Genomic DNA, 21816 nt, shown 5'->3' on the forward strand with positions numbered 1-21816 from the left:
TTTGTTTTTTTGGGAGATGTTACATTTCCAAGCCACTGCTGTTTCCTTGGCATTACATTGCCACATACTCTGTTTTAGCCTGTGGGATTTTGCGTGTGTGTGTGTGTGTGTGTGGGACTGAGGGAGAGAACAAAAGAAAGGAGGGTAAAAATATTTAGTCTATTTTTTAATGATAAATCACTTATGTTTTGTGATGCATTATGCTTAAAATATGGTTTGCAGCAAATTGACCTTACAGACTTTACTTCATGTCATCTATTGTGGCTATTTTAGTCCACTGCACCATCACGCTGTTTAAATCGCTCATAGCAGGACGGAGGTCTGTGGAAATAGGACAAATGTAGTACTTTGGACAGTGTGTAGGTGACATTGTGTGCTGAGGTTTGCACCTGCGTAATTTCATTATTACAAAACACACTCAAGCACAGTGGTGCATCGCAAGTGGCCCTGCAGGTTGCAGTGGACGGCAGACTGATGCCCTGGCTCAAGGGCACATGAGAAACAGTGTGAGGACACTACTTAGTCTGCTAAAAGGGTTGGTTCACCCCTCAAAAAACAATCTCACTTGCCCCTAGTGGTGTCTAGTCATGCAGATAGTTTTAGTTTTGTCCAGATTTTTAGATATGTCTGTGAGATTTCTGTCTCCAAACAATGGATACTATGGAATTTTATTTGTGGTGCTCACAGCATTGAAAAAATCAACAGCAAACATCTCTTTTCAGAATCTGTGTCCCTGCTACAGTGGATAATCCACAGAACACTAGTGATGAACAAATGACTTTTTTTGAACAGAGCAGAAATATTTTTTTTGTTTCACATTATATCATACAAATTGAAATATACTGTTTGTCTGTATAGAGTTGTGCAATGATTTATTAACCACACTATTTCATTAGTAGTGTTATTTTTGTTATACAACTAGGATAGTTATTCTTGATATATCCAACTTTTGAACCATCAATATGACTGAATATTAATATTTTTGCTCTCGGAAAGGAAGAGAGCCACAAGATCCGGCTCTCCCATCACTACAGAACACACTGTCAACAACTTTCATAGGGGATTGATTATTTCTTAGGTAGAAAGTAGTTCTGTCGGAATAACTTTTTAGTTATGTCAGTGAATCAGCCCTTTAACCTGTTGCCCTTGTAATGTGTGTGTTTTTAGAAATGAGAACTGCAATGAGAACTTCACCACTGACTTCATCTACCAGCTGTACACTGAGGAGGGACGAGGAGTGTTTGACTGCAGGAAGAACATCCTCGGTCATATGCAGCAGGTTGGACACACACAAATACACACTGTTACTGCACAGCTTTATTTTCACCGGTTGAAATAAATTAGCTGGGGATGTAGGGAACCATGTTATGCTGAAATTGCAATATAAGGAAGTCCAAACAAATATCCACTTAACCTTTCCGTGGTCGCAGGGAGCTGCAGCCTGTCTCAGCATGCACTGACAGAGGGGTGGGGGTCTATCGGAGCGTCCATTAAATATTGTAAATTAGGGCTGCGTGATAATCAATTATATTGTGTTTTAGTGGAGTCCTGATGAAATGATCATACTGTGTTTATTTTTTACAGAATTGTTATCCAAACTAATGATTTTAAGCAAATTGTAATCAATAACTACAAGAATGAGATACTGGAGTTTTTGTGAAGAGTTTTGATTAATATAATGCATAATGGAACACAGTTCATTCATCATTTTACATATTATATAAATATCCTTTTTAAATTATTATTGTGATATTATACAACCTCACTTTATTTTAAATAAAACTATTTTCCTTCCTTTTCACAGGGAGGATCTCCATCACCATTTGATAGAAACTTCGGCACCAAAGTTTCTGCTAAAGCTATACAATGGATCACACGGACGCTCAAAGAGTCTTACAAAGGAGGTAAAACAAAACTCGATAACCACATTTGATGAGGACATTATATTTGCTCTTAGCCCTGACGAATCCCAAAAAACTAGTAATTGAGTCCATATCATTGTCTGTGCATGACTGGGTGCAGTATGTGTATGCACGGACCTCATGTGCTTCGGTTATAAAGGCCGGTGCTTGTCTTCAATGCAGGGCGAGTGTTTGCGAACTCCGAGGACACTGCCTGCCTGTTGGGGATGCGTCGCAGAGCTCTGGTCTTTCAGCCTGTGGCACAGCTCCGGGACGAAACTGACTTTGTGTAAGAAACATTTTCAGTTTTAATCTCTGTAGCAAAACAGGTTTTTTTTTTCTGACCTTTTTAGTGAATATAAATCAAACTTAAACAATTTACAAGCAATAATTGTTTTATTATTTACCGCTTTGGCAGCAGGTTCCTATTTTCAGCACAAATATGCTGAATACAGCTTAAATGTAGAAACTAAAACCTGAAAGTTGTAACAAAATATACTATTATAAGACTCTGTTTTTTGTTGTGTAATACCTAAAAGAATAAATAGTTCAACATTTTGGAAAATACACATTTGATTTAGTTTTTTGGAGTAAGCCAGACTAGCTGTTTCCCCCTCCTTCCAGTCTTTATGCTAAGCTAAGCTAACTGTCTCCTGGTTCTTGTTTCATATTAGCGTACAGACATTGGAGTGGTATAATCAATCTTAACATCTACTTCTCGCCAGGAAACAAAGGCTTACAGTATATTCTGATTTTCTACCACCCAACCAGCAGGTATTAGGCCAAACTCATATTTTAATCTTGCATTAATAAAGATCATACTAATAAAAAAAAAAAAAAAAAACGGAGTAGGTATCGCCATACATTTGGACCATTCTCATAGCAAACATTGTGACTTGTCAAATACAGTGTAACTAATAACATTAACAGCTGCATTTCTGCTGTGAATATCTACATGATGCTGGTGTGTTTTCGTGCTTAGATTTCAAATAATCTCTTCTGGGTAGAGAGGATTTCCACCAAGTGAATCTACAGTGTCTCAACGTGTGATGGGACAGGTGTAGCATTATATGAAAATCTCATCCTTGTTTTGTCTCCTCAGCCACAGGATCCCTAAGGAGCAGTGGTGGCTGAAGCTCCGTCCACTGATGAAAATCCTGGCCAAGTACAAGACAAGCTACGACGTGTCCGACTCCGGCCAGCTGGAACACGTGACCCGGATCCGACCCAAAGAGAGCAACACCTCGGCAACCATCTGAACCAACGCGCTGCTGGAGCAGAGCTTCACTCCAACAAGAAAACCGCTTCACAAAACAGTGACAGCTACTCACACAATGACTGACTGCAAATAAATTAAGGTAGCTTTTAAAAGTTAGTAGGTAATTTTAAAACAGTATATTGTATGGTAAACCTCATGGCAATTTCCAGAAGGGATCTTCTATATTTTAAATGATATTTAGATGACAGATTCAATTTAAGGGTTCAGTCGTTTAGAATAGAGCTCTTTACGTAGTTTCAACAAGCTAGCACAGCCGACACTATATTTTCTAGATCCCCAATCAAAGATATATATATATATACACACTCATTATGTACTGTACAAGTATTCAAGTTTTAGTCCTGAAAATGTGAGCAAACATCCGTGTTGTGTAAACGCAGCGAGGCGGGCGATGCATTTAAAGTCTAGCTTGTGTCCTTTTAATTATTTTCTACAGCACTTTAAGCCCCATAATTAATGTAAAGCTGCTTATAAAGAGAATATATGTCAGGAGGATCACATGCTTTCAGTCTAAAGTCAAGATGAAAACCGAGACCTACAGGAGGTTTAGTGAGCCGAGCTGGCCGTGTGTGTGTGTCCTATAACTTGCTAATTGTCTGAGTGTGTGTGTTGTGATGTTGCCTTTGCAGTTTGTATCCACCCTGGGCTTTCTATGTGGCATCTTATAGTGGTACTTGTGAGTAGGGTCCTGCTGTGTCTGTAGTTTGGCAGTGAAGTGGAGGATGTCTGAAACTTGTACGCAACACTAACTTTATGTGCTGGCAGCGTGATGTGAGTGTCCTGTCACAGAGTAATAAAGCATTTATTGTGTGGAAAGTTATGAAACTGTCACTTTCATCACTGTATGGTAAACAGGTAGCCCGGTGGCATCTAAAGTTGAAAAAAAAAAAAAGCGTTCTGTGGATTAGTCAGAAACATTACTGTTTCACCTCCGTTGTACTGGGTTGGAGGCAGAAAGGGCAGACATTTCAAAAGCTGAGCAAATAAAACCAAACAACATGCATGGCTAGATACCACTAAGTAAGTGAGATAATACTGTGTTTTTATTGACCCTTTGTGAGGGCTGACACAATAAGTGTTAAAGAATTTGAAGATTAAAAAAACAACCCAAAAACATATGCAATACCAAATATTTACAGCTGTAAAGGAAATCAATGATTTTTAGAGTTCAGAAACTGAGGTTTACAGTATATAGGAGGTAGAGAAACACTGCTAAATTGCATTTAACCTAATATGACCCACCTTTTGTAGGAGCGTTGCATTGGTGATTTGTTACTTAATTATTTTGTCATTATCATTTGTACATCACTGTTGGGTTAAATTAGTTTTTATATTGAAGAGGATATTTCTGATATCGTGTTCAGGAAATTCAATTAACTTTCAGAGGGACCATATTATCCTTAAACTGCAAAGTCATGAGGTTTTCAAGGTGTTACACACTCCAGGAATCACTAAATAAAGAGGTGACTCAGATTTTGTATTCCAATGATAATGTAATCACATTTCCATAAATACGTACATAACGGAACATAGAGAAAGAAAATAATCTGAAAGAATCAGATTACATTCTTCCTCTTCATATTGTGCGCTTCAGCTTCTTTGCCACCATGGTACATTGGAAGTCAAATGATCAATTATAAAATACATACTGATTGGATTATTTTACAATCCACGAGGGATCTTTCTTAATCGTCTCGTTCTCTGGCCCCAGGATAGCAACGCCACACGTCCTCTGACCAACACCGAGGTATCTGCAGGAAAACAAGACCGAGAACACTTGTTTTATACTTAATTTACAAAAAATGTATACTGAAGATTATGAACCATTACATGCAGAATTGTTATGGTGTAGTCCCTCATTCGTCCAGGAGTGTTCTATCGTAGAAAAGGTTTCAGTCGTAGTCATCTGGACACTGTTTTCAGAATCAAGACGTTTCGGCTCCCATCCGGAAGTCAATCCCAAAATGCCCATTATATCAGGTTTAGTTTTGACTCACATAAAAAATGGTCAGTAGAATTAGATAACTTAAATTCTTTCAATGCATCTGGACACTGTTTTCAGAATCAAGACGTTTCGGCTCCCATCCGGAAGTCATTCACAATTGAGAATGACTTCCGGAGCCGAAACGTCTTGATTCTGAAAACAGTGTCCAGATGACTACGACTGAAACCTTTTCTACGATGCAGAATTGTTCTTAAGTTCTTTAACTATTCTAAAGTTACGTAAAGATTTTACCTTTCGGCCACTTCCACCAAACTTTTGTGACTGACAGCGAAGAGTCTCTCTCTGTGATTCTGCTTCATCTCATCTGTGACTCCACTGAGGAAGCGACCGATTCCTGCAACACAAAGACACGGTGAACAAGCTATTACAACAATTTAAAGACAAAGTACCCAAATTACGGCTGCAACTAACAATTATGTTATCAGTTACCTTTCCATTTTTTATTTTTTTTTTGATCTGCGTTTTTCAACATCTGTCTCACATATTTTAGACTAAAAGTGACATCTTTAAATTGTCCGACCCTCAGTCAAAAACCCAAGGATATTCAATTTACAATGATAAAAAAACAGAAGAACTGGGCAGGCCAAAAAAAACTATTCAACAAAAACCTACGAAACATATTTCCCACTTTGACTGACAGGTGCTGTGCAGAAATATCTCAACACTGAAAGCTTAATAACAAAGATGGAAACAAAACTGGAGTTAAAATCTGAACTAATTTATTAAAACGTTCTAATTATAAAGACCCTTTGGAAGATTTTTTTTTTTAAACCTACATTCCAGATTCATAACATTTAATGTTACCAGTAATGTTCTCAAGGTAATTTGGTCTCGCCAGTTGCTGTCAGGATGCATCACTTCTCTCAGTTGATTCAACACAGTGGGAGTCTCACCTTTGTCTGCGGGGGCCACAGGTGAGTCGACAGCTGAGAAGACTGACAGTTTGGCTTCATCGATGTCCTGCTGGGTGAACTGTCCCGACTTTGCCCAGTCCACACCTTTACGAAACGCAGATAAGGTCTGCACTGAGTTGGGGTCCCTTAGAGACAGATAAGAAATAAACGCAAGGTCAAAATACACTGTGATATTCTAATGATCACTGTTTTCAACTTAATTCTTTAATGATTATTTTCATTATCGATTCGTCTGTTCAGAATCAGAAATACTTTATTGATCCCCGAGGGGAAACTCTTTTGTTACAGCTGCTCACCATCACGTCAGTAGACACCGGAATAGAAATACTAAGCAAAAATATAACACACTATAATACAGGTCAGATAAATTACCAAGTACCAAGTGGGTATAAGTATAAAATAAGTTTGAAGTACAAAGTGGGTTTACCGGTTGATGATGATAATACGGTATAAGGTAATAGTGCATTAACTGTTAAGTGTAGCTTATTAAGATTATAATGAGACGGAGGATATTGCACAGCAGTAATAGAGGTATGAATAAATATCAATATCAATAAACAGGGCATTTTAAATCTGTTGATTATTTACTCAATCAATTAGTAGTTTGGTTATAAAATTTCAGAAAATGGTAAAACATGCACATTTCCCAAAGCCCGAGGTGGCATCTTCAAATGTCCTGTTTTGCCCAACAAACAGTCCAAAAGCCAAAGATATTCAGCTTACAACCACAGAAGACTAAGGAAACCAGAAATGCTCACATTTGAGAAGCTGGAACCAGAGAATTTAGAGATTTATTCTTTAAAAAATGACTCAAAACGATTTACAGATTATCAAAATAGTTGCTGATTAATTTTCTTCCAATCGAGTAAACAATTAATCGGTGCAGCCGTAATTCTTATGTTTCTCCCAAACATTGATTTACAACCCATTTTGGAAAAGACTATCTTGAAGCTGAAAACACAATTTCAGCCCGTCCACTTTACAGCATAGGCCTCTCCGCTTCATAACTGAGGTGGAGTATAATTTTGGCAGTTTATGCGTTTGTTACAGTACTAGGGAGAAGAGGGGTAAGAGATGGGCAACAAATGTCCCAGCTAAGCCCCGACTGAGGTGGATTTATAGCTTTCACACAGTGTTTTGTACACTGAAGCGTACAACAGAAAGACCTTTTTTAACTCAGGAGAGTTTTCCAGCTTTTTCTAAAGGAAGAGGATCACTAAAAGATATAAAATGTCTCGTGTAGATATGAAATATTAAACTGAAATGAGCAAATGCTTTGGTACTTGTTTTTCATTGCATTTCCACTTCCACGCAATAGTAATACATTTGTGCAATGTGTACTGCAGTGCTTTCCAAAACTGTGACCAGTGTGGGGAACTGCTGCCCACCTGTATGAGTAAAAGGAGAAAAGACCTCCTCCCACCCTGGCCCCGCCACCGTAGGCTCCTCCCTTCTCCCGGATTTCTCCATGAAGAAATTTTGCCGTCATCATCCTCGCCAAGATGCACAAACTGACAAAGAGAGAAAATAGAGCACGTGGTTATCAGACTGAGGATGTGGACGGACTAAGTACTACTAAAAAGTAATTTAGAGAAAAATCATAAACAGGACAAAATGAAAACATGATGAATTACAAAAAGCAAGTCTATAGTAAAATTTGATTTCGTTAAAATGAGAAACACACGCTAAAGTCGCACAAATAATTGTTTAAAAAAGTTAGACATGGCATTTACAGTGACATGGTGAAAGACCAGTATGTAAAAAATTTGACTAGCAAATAATAATTGTTCCAGAAAATAATCATTCTGTGTCAAGTCAACATTAATCTTCCTGCCCCTGGTCTTTGCTGTGTACTGGTGTGGTTACCTGGCGTAGTCCTCGTGGGAGAATGGTACCGTACGAATACTCTCGCTGACAAAGTTGACAGGGAAGGGCAGCTGGAAGAAAGTTTTCATCTGACATGGCTGGAAATTGAACTCCTGTGAAAAGCAAAGTAAAAACACACACTGCTTCATCCTGATTCATCATTAATCAAAACAACACTACCATACATGCACAGGGCTTTGTCTTGACAAAAAATACTATATGTTTTAGACAATTATGGCAGAGATTCCATCATAACACAAATTCTCTCTCACTACCACTAGTAATCTTAATATATAGTAAGATTTAAGATTAAAAAGTATCTTTCTCATAAATATTGTTGCTTCCAGACAACATTTACCTCTTCACTTATTATTACTTAATGAAAGGGTTTTTGTCACTCCTTTAATTATCTTCCATCACCAAACACTCCTGTTCTGTAATTATAGTAAACTCAATATGCTAAGTGTTAACACCCAGATGCTGATCAGTGGACTATGAAATGAAAAAGGCCGTCAACACTGAACTTACAGAGATGAGTTTCCTACTCGGTCCGGAGTCATCCAGGGAGTCTAGAGGCCTCTTTAATGAAGGTAACATCAAAGAAAGCAAAAGATTATTACATTTTGATTTGATAAATATTCTGACTGGTTTATTGGTCCAGTTTGCCTGTTGATACCTTACCTCAATAATATTAGTTCTGACAGGTTTGCGTTCCTTTCTGTTTCCAGCGACTTCCTTCATGAAACTCTCCAACTGTGCTGCTGTGTCAGACATTTTCTGTGGAGTTGTGTTGATTGCACACCTATAAAAAGGAAGAGACATTTTAATTTGAAACGAGAAAGGTATGTTAAGTAGATGATATACAGTACATTTAAACAATTATTTTTTTTAAATTGCAGCAATTAGCTGAAAAAAACAAAGAAGAAGAGAGTACACTGACTACAATGGAAATTTACCTGGCTCAAAAAAACCCCAAAACTTTAAAAACAGATGAATATTCAGTGCTCATACTACTGGACATGTCATCAACAATTCTATCAGCAGGTGCAATATGAACCCACCTCATGTTGTCAGGGTTGAGAAGGTGTTTTTTGATCCTGGGTAGTGTTCGGATGACTTGGCTGAGGTCTGAAATCTCAGCTATCCTCTTCATAAACTTCACCTAATGTTCAAATAACACAAGACAGCTGTCTCACAAACTACTGGCTCTGAGAAACAACAGGTAAAGGAAAAAAATGACAAACGAAATGGTCTCCCATAGTAAGAATAATGATGTCCAGTGTCTTATAACTACTACAACTGGACAATATGGTTTAAATCGTATCACAATATGAATGAGAGTAATTTTCTGACAACATATTTAACAATAATTTAAAATGTATGCAAAATCATACATGAAATAATCAAATTAATGTTTAGTTAATTTAACAAGGTTTTGCTTTTATGTGTTCCAGCACACAAAAGTCTTCATACGTATTAAACAGAACCTTTAACAACTAATTTTGTTACTTTTTTTAATATCAATCTGCTTGAAATTATTATTTTTGACAAGGGAATTTTCTCAACTGAAAGTTGATAAACAATATTTTATTATGATCCAGCCATACTTAGAACCCAGAGGAAAGATGAATTGTGAATGAAGATTTAGACATAGACCTGGACTGAGAAAGAAAAATAATAAGAGTTCTCACATGCTGCTCACATTTACAAAATTAAAGTCACTTTGTGTAGGATTTTTAAGTGATTTACACCTTTAGCATCTCTCAATTTATACTGATGTTTGTAGGAAAAAGACTGCGGTGAAAATTGATGCCGTCTTTGTGTTGCTTTCAGGCCTTCATTCTCAGTGCCCCATGTCACCTCCATTTCGTTTTCAATTAAAATTTCATTTCTTTCAGAATTTGTCACACAACTATTGAGTGACTCATTTTCTAAAATTATATATTTTACAGCCTGTCATTTGGTAGATTATAATTTTATACATTTAATATATATTTTTTCATTTTTTAATAATCAATGATTTTGTTTGCATTTTTGCCTTTATTGGATAGTTGCCAGTAGAAAGTGACAGAGTATGGAGAGCAAGAGAGTGTGAAGACAGTGAGATGTTACAGTTAGGGGCCGTTCAGATGTCGCGTCTTTTGCACGCACAAATTCATTAGTTTCAGCTTCACAGGACTTGCTTCACCCTCCGTCCAAGGACGTCACAACATCCGGCTGAAAGGTCAGCCAATCTGAAGTAAGTGAAGATGGAAGAGCGACTGATACTCATTCAGACTGTCTGTGATTTGGACCGGTTGCTAAGTAACGGCAGGCGCGACCGTAGCGCAACCCCCCAAGCACCTTGGATAAAAGGATGAAAGAAAGCGGCACGGCAGGCGTTTTCCACACGATTTTAGATACGACATCTGAACGGCCCCTTACATGGCATGTGTCTGAGAACACTAGGTCACCAGAACACTCACAAACATACAGTATTGACCTTCTTTCATTTGTTCCATTTCTGGTTTTGTCTCTTAACCTTCGGTTGCTATTGCTGACTACAGTAAATAAAAAGTCGTGGTCCTGATCGCTTCACACAGCGCAAACAGAGTAAGAGCACTTCCTTGTTGCTTTAACGCATAAGATCCATATCGTCTCAGTTTGAGCATCATGAACATTATGAAGATCGATCATCACTACTTAGGCATATAGTGTAAAGTACCTGTTCCATCCCACCAAAAGTCTCCTGGAGGTCTCCTGCTGGAGTCAGGTGACGGCCTGCACGGGTCATAGCATACATGTGACCAGAGTAGGAGATCCCATTGGCCAACTCCTGTGCTGCCATCATCACCAGCACTCTCAGGCGCTCCACCTCATCAAAGTTGGGGCTAAAAAAAAACATTTGCTTATTTTAATGCCACAATATCCCTCCATCCAGCTCACTGGTAGCCACATCAACAGTCGCAGCTGATTGTTGTAAAGAAGACCAGCCACAGTTTACTTTTCAGCATCCATGAATGACAGAACAAGATCAACATCAGACACTGTTTTTCTGTTTGTAGAAACTGAGTGAACTTGTCGGCGTCTCTAGCTGCTGGTGACGGAGGACATACCTGTTGAATATGTCGCTCCACAGCTGAAACATGTGAGGAAGGTTCCTCTCCAGGCAGGAGGAGGACAGGAGGACACCCTGAAACAGAGAGCACAGAGCCAGTGAGACACACTCTTCACACAATGAATGGATGCTCAGTTTGGTGTTTTGAGAGGCAGTACTGTAACCCGCAACAGTAAATCCTCTTCAACCAAGACAAGAAATCACTAACTGCATTTTCTTCATCCACATATTCCTTTTCTGAGAGGCAAAGGGCTGGAGCTTATCCCAGCATGCACTGGGCTGAAAACAGGGAGCCAAACTGAACTGTCTGCCAAGTTTACACATTTCTATTTTTCTGATTTGCATGTGTTTGGGTTGCAGCAGGACACACATATGCAATCAGCTCATAGAGCACTAGCGATGGAAATCTGGAAAGGTTTGCTGCTACACTAACCTGCAAAATACACAGTAGGTTTCCCGTTTACCTTATAGGCTTCAGTGCATTGTTTCAGTCACAGATACACTGAGCTGGCACTGACCTGCTCGTACATGTCCAGCTGGGTGGAGTCAGGGATAACCTGGGTGGAGACAGACATGCCCCCTGTCCTCAGATCCATCTGCTGGGCCTGTTGCCTGTAGTCCAGAGATCCACAGCCCATCCTAATTAAACAAGCAGAAACACATCCAGTCATTAAAATGTGCTTTGCAAGTTGGGAAGCATGTACAGTCTGAACGCATACAAAAGATGTCTGTCTCATATTTTAATTACAGTACACAGACTGTACAAAACGTTAGTAAAATCCTGATACTGAGGTCCAAAACATCAGTTCTCTTGGAAGAACTAATATTTTTATTTCTAATATTTTTTGTACAGTCTGTGTAAACGTACTGTATGAAAGATGGACACAACCAGGGAAACAAAGCGAATTCTAATCCTCGCCTGTGTATTCCAGATCGTGTTCTGGTTTTACTGACTACAGATAAACTCACTTGGTAATAACACTGCAGAAGAGCGGCACATAAGGCCTGAGCTCCTCTGGCAGGGTGTTGAGACTACACATGGCTCTGAAGTAAACCAAGCCGTTGGTGGGCTGCTCACAGTACTGAACTGGTATGCCTTCTGTGGAGATTAGGAGAAAGCCTTTAGGAGTTTAACCAAACACTCTTGACTTGGGTGACAATGACAAAAATACCTTTGCTATAATTACTGTGCAAATATAAAAACTGTAATATAGTGGGCACTGTATTGTACCTGCAGTGCCGATTTGAACAGGAGTGATGGGTATCGTGGGCTCAATGTCGGACATTTTGAGTGCAGGCAAACAGGAGGCATCCTGGGTTTTACTCTGAGCAGCCAGCAGCTCCAGACCTTTCCAAGAAGAAAAACACACCACTGTAATATCTAGCATGAATCAGAAGTGCCCTGCATTACATCCTGGTTCAGTCACACAATCTTTGACTGGACTAAAAACACAGAGGCTGACCATATTCAATGTTATTTATTAAACTACTTTACAACAGTTTGATCACGTTGAGATTCAATTCAATGGACTAGAAATCCTACTCATATAGACAGAAAAACTGAGGTTTCTGAGAACTAGCTTTCTGAAGAAATGTCTTAAATTGTGCACCCTGACTGAACCTGGTTAATGACAATCAATACAAACAGAATACTTTTCAAGTAGTTTGGCATAAGTGTGTTTATCTGTTTGTGTATTTAGAATTTCTTTGCTTTAATAGAGTATCTGAAATTCAATGTGTGGCTCAACTTCCAAGGGCTGGTAAACTAATGAAAAAATAACTCATAAACTCTTAGTCCCTCCCCCCCAGGTAAGAGTGGACAAGTGTAATCACTAACACCTTGTGTACCCTAGTAAGCAGCCAATAAAGGCATATACAGTTCTCTGTAATTTCATAGGGTCACGGTCAGTGTTCAACAGCGACAAAGTCTTGGTGTTCATTTCTGACCTTGATTAAGACTTTGTGAACTGACCTTCATGCAAACGTAAAGCGAGATTCCCCACATTGAGCAGCATTGGTACCTTTCTCATAGATCTCTTTTCTGTCACTGTCAGACAGAGCCTGGATCTTTTTCTGGAGCTTCTCCTCCTCAGCCTTGGACTGTTTCTCCATGTAGGCCTCATCTGGGCTCATGGACAGGGTCAGTCTGTGTGTGTTCTCCTGTAGGTCCGGTTGGTAGGGGTGGGGGATTTGAGGAGGGACAGAAAAGCCATATTAGCATTAAATTCTAAAATTCAGAAAGAGGACCTGACTGCTGTTGGTTAGCATTTTCTTCCAGAAAAGGATGCAGGGAACATCGTCCGATAAACACAACTGGCACTTAAACTGTAATTGTTCATTTTAGTTGCCCAACAATGAGATATCCCCGCAATAGTAGGCCTTTGAATTTCTGATCCGACCCCCCTCCAAACTCCCAACCATTGGGAGTCAGTAGTGCAGCTACAAAGACATAACTCTGCACCGGTTTAACAAATAAAGACATGAGACAAGTCAGACTGCTGCATGTTGCCCCTTTTTTCCTCTACAATCAACTTGCAACTATACTGGAGACACACAAACACACGTTTAAAACAGTACTTGTTTCATTCACCTTAAAGTAGTGCTTGACTTTGTCCTGGAGGAAGTGAGGGTTTTCCTTCAGGGCCCGTCTGAACTCGGCAACGCTGTTGCTGATCTGCAGCAGCTCGACCGGGTCGCCGTCATGGTTCCACGACGATGCTATGTACTAAAAACACACACAAACAAAATGTCAAGAATGAGAAAACCAACATATGAAAACTGCAGCTATGAAAAAAAAAAAAAAGAGATTCATCAAACAATCAAAACAGCACTGAAACAATCTGGTATCTTGTTTTACTTTTGTTTCCTCTTATTTCAGAAAGGAATTTCATAGCATAATTTATACTTTATAACAAGGTGTTTCTAGAATTATAGTAACACATCCAACAGGAGGAAATGAGCAAATAAACTGCTCTGTGCACAAGATAGTCTCCCAGGACAGTAACTATGGACATGTTTACATTCTCGATTTGTATAGAAATATACAGAAAAACTAAGAAAATCAACAGAAACACAAGATTTCATGCACAGAGAACACAAACTAACATCCTTAGTATTGCTAACATACCTCCCACATGGAGGTTTATATATACATGCAGTGTCCTTGGTTGTGGAAACAAAATGAAAGTTACAGATAAACAGCAGAGAACTCACAGAGGCCAGAGACAGGCCGAAGTTGGTGGACTGGTGTTTCATCTGGATCTCAATCTTATGAAGGAGAGCCTCGATTCGGTCCTCCTCAAAGCCATTCCTGTGAACGATGATAAGGAGAAATGACTCAAGATGATCTTACATACTGTGGAATATTTTCTGTTGCTTCCTGCTGGCTCATTTACCAAGCAACTCTTAATCCTACATGTCATGTGCATATACTGACATATACTAAATATACTTAAAATAAAATAAAATGCCTGGAGTGTAAATTTAATATAAATGTTTTGCATTTGTTGCCTCCTAAAGTAATTTCATCAACTTTAACACTAAAAAAATAAATATCACTGGCGTGATCTACTCAACATTTAAGTAAATCATTACTAGTGGACCAATAAACCACTAAGGTTCAGCGTAAGCGACATTTTTGCACGAGAAATTCGTTATCTCCTCTCATATTAGACCAATCAGGGGGCCCGGTAACATATTCAGCCAGTATAACTTATCACTGACAAATTTGCTATTTTCTCTTTTTTTCTCCTTCCTATAAACCACATTGTAACTACTGTTTTGAAAAGTGCTATATGTAAACAGGCACGTTCTACTTAGTTAAACCAATATACCAGTGCGCACTTGAATGCTAGACAGTGAACAGAGATGAAATGATAAAAAAGCTTTAACCTTTATAAAACCATGTCTGTTTTATCAAAATAAGTTCAAATTTAAGAGCAGATTTGTCAAATAAATTACACTGTCATGAACTTTGAATTGTACCCCTCATATCCAATGCAGATTTGTGCACATTTAACATAGAGCCTGAGATAAAAACCAGAATACCCAATGGGATCGTGGGACTTACTCTATAATGTCATCGATGGTTTGGCTGATGATTTGTTTCACCCTCTCTGTGTCCTCCTCAGCTATTCCCTGCAGTCCTATGCTGAACGATGCCTCTTTGGTGCTGCCATCATATCTGCACAACAGAACATTTCAACACGCTCTCAACAAATACATGAATGTCATGGATGCCCAATAGCATTTTGTCAAAGACAAATGGTCAAATACTTAAGATGATTTGTATCCCACATATGAGCTGGATGAGTAGGTATTTTGACACAAAAAAAAATGGCCATTAAGTGTTTACAATCAGTCAGTTAGTTAGCTTTCCAACCAAACTAGTAAAATCAAACTGTAACTGATCCCAACTTAGTATAATGCATGTTTGCAAGCCCATGTACACACCCCACGACAGAAGAGAAGTCAGTTCCTATCTTGGGTTCAATGAGAGCTTTGTAGAAGGCAGAGTTTGGTCCAGAGATCATTAGAGAGGACAGCAGGCTGAGAGTGAATCCTTCAAACGTGTCAGTGATGCTACACAGAGAAACCAGAACAAGAGTTTAGATGTTCCTGAATAACAGGGCAGGACCAAAGCTTCACTTTTGAAAAGACAACTGTTGTATGATGTCTTGTCTTGAGGAAGCTACCCCTTGAAAAAATGTCAACATTAGTACACAAGCCACTGTAAATAAGGGTCAAACAAGCAGATCAAGAGAAACAGGTGATGCAGTATCTGTGGCTTCAGAATCAAGTTTGAGTACAAATGTCTGTGAAACAGAGCAGGAAATAGAAAGAGATGATGTGATCTTACTCTCCCAGCAGGTAGCTCACACACAGCGTGTTCTGCCTGGCTGGATCCGGAGCCAGAGCGTCAGGGCTGCAGGTCACATGGTCCTCTCTCTGGGGAAACCAATGGGATTCACAGTGAGATCAGACTGACTATACAATGCATTTCCGTTTCTAAAAATAAAAAGATGGAACCACGAATGCAAGTGACAATTAAATACACGATGTTCTGTTTAAATAATACAAACTGAATCATACTTGGATAGTATTGGAAACCATTTTTCCAAAAGGATGAAATGTGTAACTTATGTCCTTAATAGTTTTGTATTCCCCCCCGCCCCATGTTTGCCAACTTCATGCATGCTTTATATACCAATTTGTACTGATAAGGTTGGAGAGACAAGACAGCTCATTATCTTACTCAGCTGAAGTTCTTTTCAAGGATTTTCCAGATAAAATGGGCTTTTCTTTGTCAGACCTTTGAGTTTGACTTCAGTCAGGATTGTTAAGAGTATTTGTGTAATATCAAATACCCGTTCACCCTTAAATGTAAAAGTAATATGTCTGATTTATGAACTTACAGGGCTGCTCCAGTGTGGCTGGGAGGGGACCTCTGTGTTCGGGTTGATGCGTTCAAACTTGGACAGAGCTTCCTCTTGAATCTGCTTCAGATGCTGCTCCAAAGGCAAATCTCCATAGGTGAAGAACCTGAAGAACATATTGAAGACACTCTCAGGTGTGTGTGTGTGTATTATACATTTTCTAAAAGATTCTTTTAGGAAACATGTTAAAACATATGTGTACAATTTAAGAAGCTGCATGGTTTCTGTCCTGTGACGGCAACAACAGAGTTTCTTTTTAAGAATGATAAAAATAAAATAAAAACCAGGCATAATCCTGTGTCTGTCAATGTGAATTTCAACTAGCCTGCAGGAAATTCTTCTTCACAACAATAAATACCAGTATGAGTGAGCTGTGGGAGTTAATACCTGCTCTGTTCTTATTTCATCACTAAACATTTTCCTGTTCTTTTCTAGGCTGTGTGTGTCCCTCTACCTAGCGTTGCTGGGGTGGTAATGTGTGGCGTGGAATTGTCGGAGTTGCTCCCAGGTAAGGTCGGGGATGGCTAGGGGCTCTCCTCCTGACACCACAGAGTAGGTGTGGTCTGGATACAGCTTGTTCTGGAGGTGCTGGGCGTACACACGCTCGTTGTCCGACTAAGAATACACACACGCAAACATACAAAACACAATCACAAATTTTATTTTTTTTTATTCTAACCCTGCTGACATGGTAAAAGCACTACTAATTTCATGATGAAAAATGTAAACACCTTTTTTTTGTGTTGTTGTCACAACAACTATCTATACATTTTTTGACAATATTGAAAAAATATATAATTAAAAATATTGAATTTGATATGTGAGTATAAAAACGTTTTATATTTTCACCAAATGTGTGAAAAAGAGCAAGAATTGGAGTAGTGGAGTCAAACAGATTTACATATTCTACAGACTCCACCAGTCCAGACAGACATTCAAAAGCAAAATATTTTCACATACAAAGCTAAAAACATATCCACACTCAACCTGGGTTGGGCGATATATTGTGTATCAGCGATCAGGCTGAATCTTATGGCCAGTGCATTTTGTTGGGTGACTGAAATCATTTAAATAAATGTGTCTGTCATTAGCATTCAAGGTATCAAACAGATAATTTGTGCACAATCAGTGGTTGCAATGGAACCGGCAATATGGGGTTATGTTCACTGACAGCCGGATCCTACACTATCATTTCCCAAAAAGTAACTCTTCACCTGGAGACATCATGTGGGTGTATGTTAATGCTAAAGGCTTTGTAATCCCCTTTCTTGAAGTAATCTTTCCTTTTGTTTTTATACTTCCAACCACATAAGTTCGCTGGTTTAATCTAACCCCCCCTCTCCCTGTTTCAGTCAAAGTTCATCTCCTGCCCAACATTTGATGTTTTCTTGCTGTTTGTTTTTCTTGCTGTAGCCTCGTTTAGTTTTTTCTTTATTGCAGGACACTTTTTAAACTTGTCCAAGAAAAGTGCAACTGCACCAGGCAAACATGTGTTATAGTTTTATATTACATCAGTGTATTATTATAAGTTTCTAAAAGAACAATATGTTGACCTTACAAGCACTGTATAGAACAGATCATTGCTATGCATATGAAATCTTGACTGAGAAAGTGTTGACTTACAAAAGCCCCCTTCATTTCATTGAACACCACTCCTTTAAAAACCAGAGGGGAGTTGGGATCTGTGGGGTTTTCATTCTCCAGCCTCCAGCCCTCCTGCCTGGAAAATCAAGACATACAGAATCAACCTAGGTAATGCTGATTTCACTGCTACAGACCTGCCAAGTGATATTTGCAAATTCTACTGTTTTAGCATACAACTGGACAACACAGTGAATTTATATAAATAAAAAGTGTGCAGCAATAGTCAAAACTTACCAGAAATCCTGCTCTCGTAAACATGGGAAGAAAACTGCATCCAGATAGACCGACAGCAGATTCTGGAAGTCCTTACCATTTTGGGTTGAGAATGGATACATGGTGTAGTCACTGGCTGTTCACAAACAAACCAGGCAAAAAGCTCATCAGTAACCAGCCATCATTTGGAAGTCCTTTTCTTTTCGTTTGAAGCTGACAGTAGCTTTTTATTTAATTAATCAAGTATTCTTGAGTAAGTACTGTAACCACTATAATCAACTGTAGAAGTCCAATTACACTAGCTGGAATATAAATATGTGAATTCATATATTCTGACATGTAAACACTAAACAATCTTTACTGCTGGGATTGTCAAGCAGAGCAAGGGCATTACAATAATGTTGGACAAACGACGACATTAAAACTAAACTAAAAGCCCTAAATTATTTCCATGTACATGCGCTAAACCTGTGAAACTACAACTGACTAGATCCTTAGTCAAGGTAAGACTGATTCATTTCTATTCAGGAAATTCATAATTCATAAACCCACTTTTCCCCAACTTTTTGCTCACAGACTCAGATGTCACTTGGTACTTTGGTCCAAGTTGTTGTTCTGTACCTGTGAAAGCGTTCATGAAGGTGGACAGGGACCTGTTAAGCATCTTGAAGAAAGGGTCTCGGCAGGGATACTTCTCAGATCCACACAGCACCGTGTGCTCCAGGATGTGTGGGACCCCCGTGCTGTCCATGGGGGTCGTTCTGAACTGGACACTGAAATACAGGAACAAGTATAAGAGGCATCCGATATTTTGCTTTATTGTACAAGAACGTGCTGTGACTTGGCTGGAGAAAAAAAAAAAAAAGGTGCTGCTGTTATACAACAAACACATTTCAAAGTCATGCTGGGGCAAAGTGTGATTTCAGAGGGAAAGTTCAAATCTGTTGTCAAACATGAATATAAATAGGTAGTCCAGTCCTCCTGAAACACATTTCGACCAACCTGAAGAGGTTATTGGAATCATCTCTGGCTGCATGGAGGTACTGAGCTCCAGTTTTATCATGGCTCAACTTCACTGCTGTGAGAAACAAGTCAGGGACCGCTACAACCTGGGAAAAAACAGAATTAGCAGCTGAAATGACCATTTGCTTGATAACAGTAGACACTTTTAATAAGAGTCCAGGTCTCGTCTCAGCCACTGAATGAAATCCTGTATCAATGGTGTTACAAGAAGGTCAATGAAATCATGAAACATTCGACCATAAATCAAAATTCTTCTAAAATTCAATCAGAAACTTGTGTTTACTTGTAGAGCATTGTTCCATGCATGCATTTAGAACCAGTGTTCATACATTTATAATCCATAAATTATGCTACTGATTTACCAAATTTGACAGAGTTCTAAATACATGTCTTATCATATTTTCTTTAAGTTAGCTGACTGTTATAATGTACCAATGTCAGCTACAGTAACAAAGATACAACATGAAATGAAATACCTCTCTGACAGTAAAGCCATGGATCTTCTGTCCTGGTTGGTACTGAACTGCCCTCTCTCTTGCTGAAGTGCTCTTCAGCTTCCATGTATGCGGCTGTCCATTGAACCTGGAGGGGGGTTTGTACAAAGAACAAGTCAGCAATCTTTGCACAAACAAATACACATTTTATATCTCAATATTTTAAAGCGTTGAGTATCTTGTATACTGGCTGACACATTCCCATAGTATGGCGCAGCTGGTTCGATCAGAAACAATTGTCCAGCAACGTAAGTATAGATTATAAATGAAAATGATCAGCCTTGCTTGGTCCATTAGTTAATAATGATGCTGAGACTTTAATTAGACATTTGCTCTATTCCAAAATGTATCCTTCTGAAACAAACTGCAGCCACACAACTTCAATAAGGACCTTAGGTTTAAAAAGGTGAAACATAACCACTGTGAGGACAAAAAGAAGTAGTAATGAACAAGCCTTGTGTGGGTATTTGTTTCATCTTTCATTGCAGCTGATGACTTTCCAGAGTGTACATGCATTTCTTTTTGCAGTTACACATGCTAGGCAAATACGTCTAATTGGTGGGTTTAGGTGTGAGACCATATGCAAATATCATTACATTATTAAACACTTTTACATTTCAACAGGCCATTGAATGAAGTAACATAATATGGTGTAGGCTAGTATGAGGCTACTATCAAGACTTAACGAACTTGCAGCTATCTTTTCCTTTACCCCAAACAATAGCTATTGCCCACAGCCTTCTATTAAAAAGACTTGCCAATATAAAACTACAAACAATAAAGTTAGATAACTCCAAAAGGATGCGTCCTCCTCTTTTTTTTTTTTGGTTGCATCAGCTGTTTCATCAGTTTAACTGCTGAGTCACATTTAGACAAAATCAAAGCACCCTTTCATCTACGGTATCACAATACCTAATCGTATCTTCACAGTCCGTGACACCACCGAGTCCACAGCTCACACAACGGCATTTAATTGATTACCAATACGCCCGGCGTGCTGCACCATTAGCTAGCTTACCTTAACGTTTGGTATCGAAGTTTCTGGAACAGCGCCTTCGTTTGCCGAAACATGGTTTTGACAGTTGCTAAATTATTCAAGTGTGTCTACTCCCAATATGTTCTCCTGTAAAATCACAGTTCTAGTCAAACGCTATCAATAACTCCACATGATTTCGGTCGTGCATGTTGGGTCCGTGTCCTCTCACCGCCGTGTGTAGTACGCATGACACGTTGGCTCGGTTGCACACATGAAAATGGCCGTCACACCTGCGCAGATCACAGATCTGAGAGCCATTTTCTGCTCAGTTATACCTATCCGTCAGCATTGAAACTCTACTCACGCGCTGAGCAATGTTTTGACACCCGCGAGCTGAACTTCCACCTGGAAACATGCGTGTTTTTGGTTGGTCGAGCTGGAAAGAAGAGCATACACTAACTTTACCAAACCATGACTGGTACGGGGGAGTTTTTTGAAGGGCAGCAGTATTGTAACACAAATTCAACACTAGCTTACGCTAATATCAGACTTTAACTTTGTTGCAGCTGCAAATGTAATGTTCATTCATTTAAAACTATCTCTGGATATCGTCTTCCATTGTTTCCCTTTAAATGTAATTCAATCTGTCTTCCAGCAGATGTCGCTGTAAGATCATGTTAAACCAAGTAGTGACAGCGTGGTGTTCCCCTCTGGCGTCCCAAAGTAGGAGAAAAGTTGGAAACACATATTATTAAAGTGCAGCTGAGCACCTTTATTGTGAAAAAAAAGTGTATGCAGCCCCCCACATTTATTTCAAACTTATATTCCACCACATTTACATACATATACAGACTTCTTAAGACTGTACTTCAGTGTTGCTAAGCAACTTTTATATTTGCCATGCCAATTTCATTAACTGTAGGGTAAAGCTTGAAAAATGAATAAAGAAAGAGATTTTAGTTGATATTA

At 38.9% G+C, this 21816-nt stretch overlaps 2 protein-coding genes across 5 annotated transcripts in view; one reads left to right on the forward strand and one right to left on the reverse strand.

Moving 5' to 3' along the window:
* The window catches only part of LOC122886641 (ATP-dependent 6-phosphofructokinase, platelet type-like), a 33464-nt gene extending 29464 nt beyond the window's left edge, over nucleotides 1–4000 (forward strand). For all 4 annotated transcript variants that reach the window (XM_044219072.1, XM_044219071.1, XM_044219069.1 and 1 more), the window contains exons 19-22: nucleotides 1168–1279; nucleotides 1805–1904; nucleotides 2085–2190; nucleotides 3004–4000. In XM_044219072.1, the coding sequence (XP_044075007.1) occupies nucleotides 1168–1279; nucleotides 1805–1904; nucleotides 2085–2190; nucleotides 3004–3160 (475 nt within the window). In that variant the 3' untranslated portion in view covers nucleotides 3161–4000. The remainder of the gene's footprint in view (nucleotides 1–1167; nucleotides 1280–1804; nucleotides 1905–2084; nucleotides 2191–3003) is intronic.
* Nucleotides 4001–4201: 201 nt separating this feature from the next.
* pitrm1 (pitrilysin metallopeptidase 1) lies at nucleotides 4202–21123 on the reverse strand. Its single transcript, XM_044219068.1, has 27 exons — nucleotides 20890–21123; nucleotides 19854–19959; nucleotides 19357–19463; nucleotides 18976–19127; nucleotides 18376–18490; nucleotides 18121–18217; nucleotides 16952–17112; nucleotides 16477–16603; nucleotides 15921–16009; nucleotides 15515–15643; nucleotides 15132–15245; nucleotides 14276–14372; nucleotides 13653–13787; nucleotides 13084–13222; nucleotides 12294–12410; nucleotides 12032–12161; nucleotides 11581–11701; nucleotides 11061–11137; nucleotides 10670–10835; nucleotides 9027–9127; nucleotides 8647–8767; nucleotides 8494–8544; nucleotides 7966–8078; nucleotides 7488–7610; nucleotides 6079–6224; nucleotides 5417–5519; nucleotides 4202–4931 (listed from the first exon to the last, which is right to left on the reverse strand). Exons 1-27 carry the CDS (start codon nucleotides 20940–20942, stop codon nucleotides 4838–4840), a joined length of 3084 nt encoding a protein of 1027 aa, XP_044075003.1. The 5' UTR covers nucleotides 20943–21123; the 3' UTR covers nucleotides 4202–4837.
* Between the last annotated feature and the right edge of the window lie 693 nt (nucleotides 21124–21816).

Source organism: Siniperca chuatsi, linkage group LG13 (genome assembly GCF_020085105.1).
Source record: "Siniperca chuatsi isolate FFG_IHB_CAS linkage group LG13, ASM2008510v1, whole genome shotgun sequence".
In the NCBI taxonomy this organism is placed as follows: domain Eukaryota; kingdom Metazoa; phylum Chordata; class Actinopteri; order Centrarchiformes; family Sinipercidae; genus Siniperca; species Siniperca chuatsi.

What these genes read in the sequence shown, in the direction of transcription:
- pitrm1 (XM_044219068.1), bottom strand. Translation starts at nt 20,942, where the DNA reads ATGTTTCGGCAAACGAAGGCGCTGTTCCAGAAACTTCGATACCAAACG. An exon ending in TACCACCCCAGCAACGCTAG is followed by an intron (nt 16,604 to 16,951) that starts GTAGAGGGACAC and finishes TATGTTCTTCAG; the next exon opens with GTTCTTCACCTATGGAGATT. An exon ending in TCAGAACTAATATTATTGAG is followed by an intron (nt 8,545 to 8,646) that starts GTAAGGTATCAA and finishes CCTTCATTAAAG; the next exon opens with AGGCCTCTAGACTCCCTGGA.